This window comes from Geospiza fortis, unplaced genomic scaffold (assembly GCF_000277835.1).
Source record: "Geospiza fortis unplaced genomic scaffold, GeoFor_1.0 scaffold104, whole genome shotgun sequence".
Lineage (NCBI taxonomy): Eukaryota > Metazoa > Chordata > Aves > Passeriformes > Thraupidae > Geospiza > Geospiza fortis.
In genome coordinates, this window is record NW_005054325.1 from 5,520,718 (window position 1) to 5,521,561 (window position 844).

General features: G+C 43.1%; 1 protein-coding gene across 1 annotated transcript in view; it reads left to right on the plus strand.

The window, feature by feature from the left end:
* The window catches only part of JARID2 (jumonji and AT-rich interaction domain containing 2), a 212,134-nt gene that overhangs the window by 187,922 nt on the left and 23,368 nt on the right, over positions 1 to 844 (plus strand). The window contains 1 exon segment of the mRNA XM_031056970.1: positions 704 to 708. Coding sequence (XP_030912830.1) covers positions 704 to 708 — 5 coding nt within the window.

The following is an 844-nucleotide window of genomic DNA, read 5'->3' on the forward strand; positions in this document are numbered from 1 at the left end:
CCACTGATGATTTATTTCTGTGCTTTCAGAGTATTTATGATGTTTCTTTTATTGTTCCTCATCCATTTGGCTGCTTTTTATGCTGAAGTTTGTGTTTTTTTTTTTTTTGACTGGAGTGTGAAACGTGCTAGTCATCTTAAAACATACATAACCAGAATGGAGTAAAAAATATGGATGGCCTCAGACTGGAAGAATAATGTGTCTGGAACTTTTTATGCAGTTGCAGGCTCCAACTCCAAACAACCCCTTGCCTCCCTTTGTGTTTTATATGGATTTTATTACCTGTAGTGAAATTAGTAATGTGCTCCTTTTAAATACTAACTTCATTCAAGGTGTTGTGCAGATATTAGATAATTGTTATTTCACCTCCAGAAAGGATAGGTATTTGTCTTTCTGATGGTCAGTACCCCAGCTTGACACTGGTTTTGTTTATTCCTGGTATGAACCAGATGTGGGACTGGTGGTGGGTGAGGGTGTGTGGGCTTTTACAGAGATGGGCAGCCCTCATCTGCCCAGCCACTGGGTAATGACCAGGGCACAGATGCATGTCAAGGAGATATCTTGAGGTGCTCTGAGAAAAGAAGAGCATGAAACTCAAGGAGGAGAGCAAACAGAATCACAGGGAAGGCTGCTGCAAGTAGCAGAATACAGCCTGTGAATAAATTAAGCTGGCAAAACAGTGGTGTGTGATTCTCTTTAACAGGAGGCATACAAGAGAGGGACAATCCTGCTCTGGTGCCCAGGTGCCTGGAGCTCTCACGTCCCCTGTGTGCCCAGCCTGGTGGCACATTTGGCATGAACTGCCCACAGCTAATCTAATCCTAATCTACTCCTGTGTTTCTCT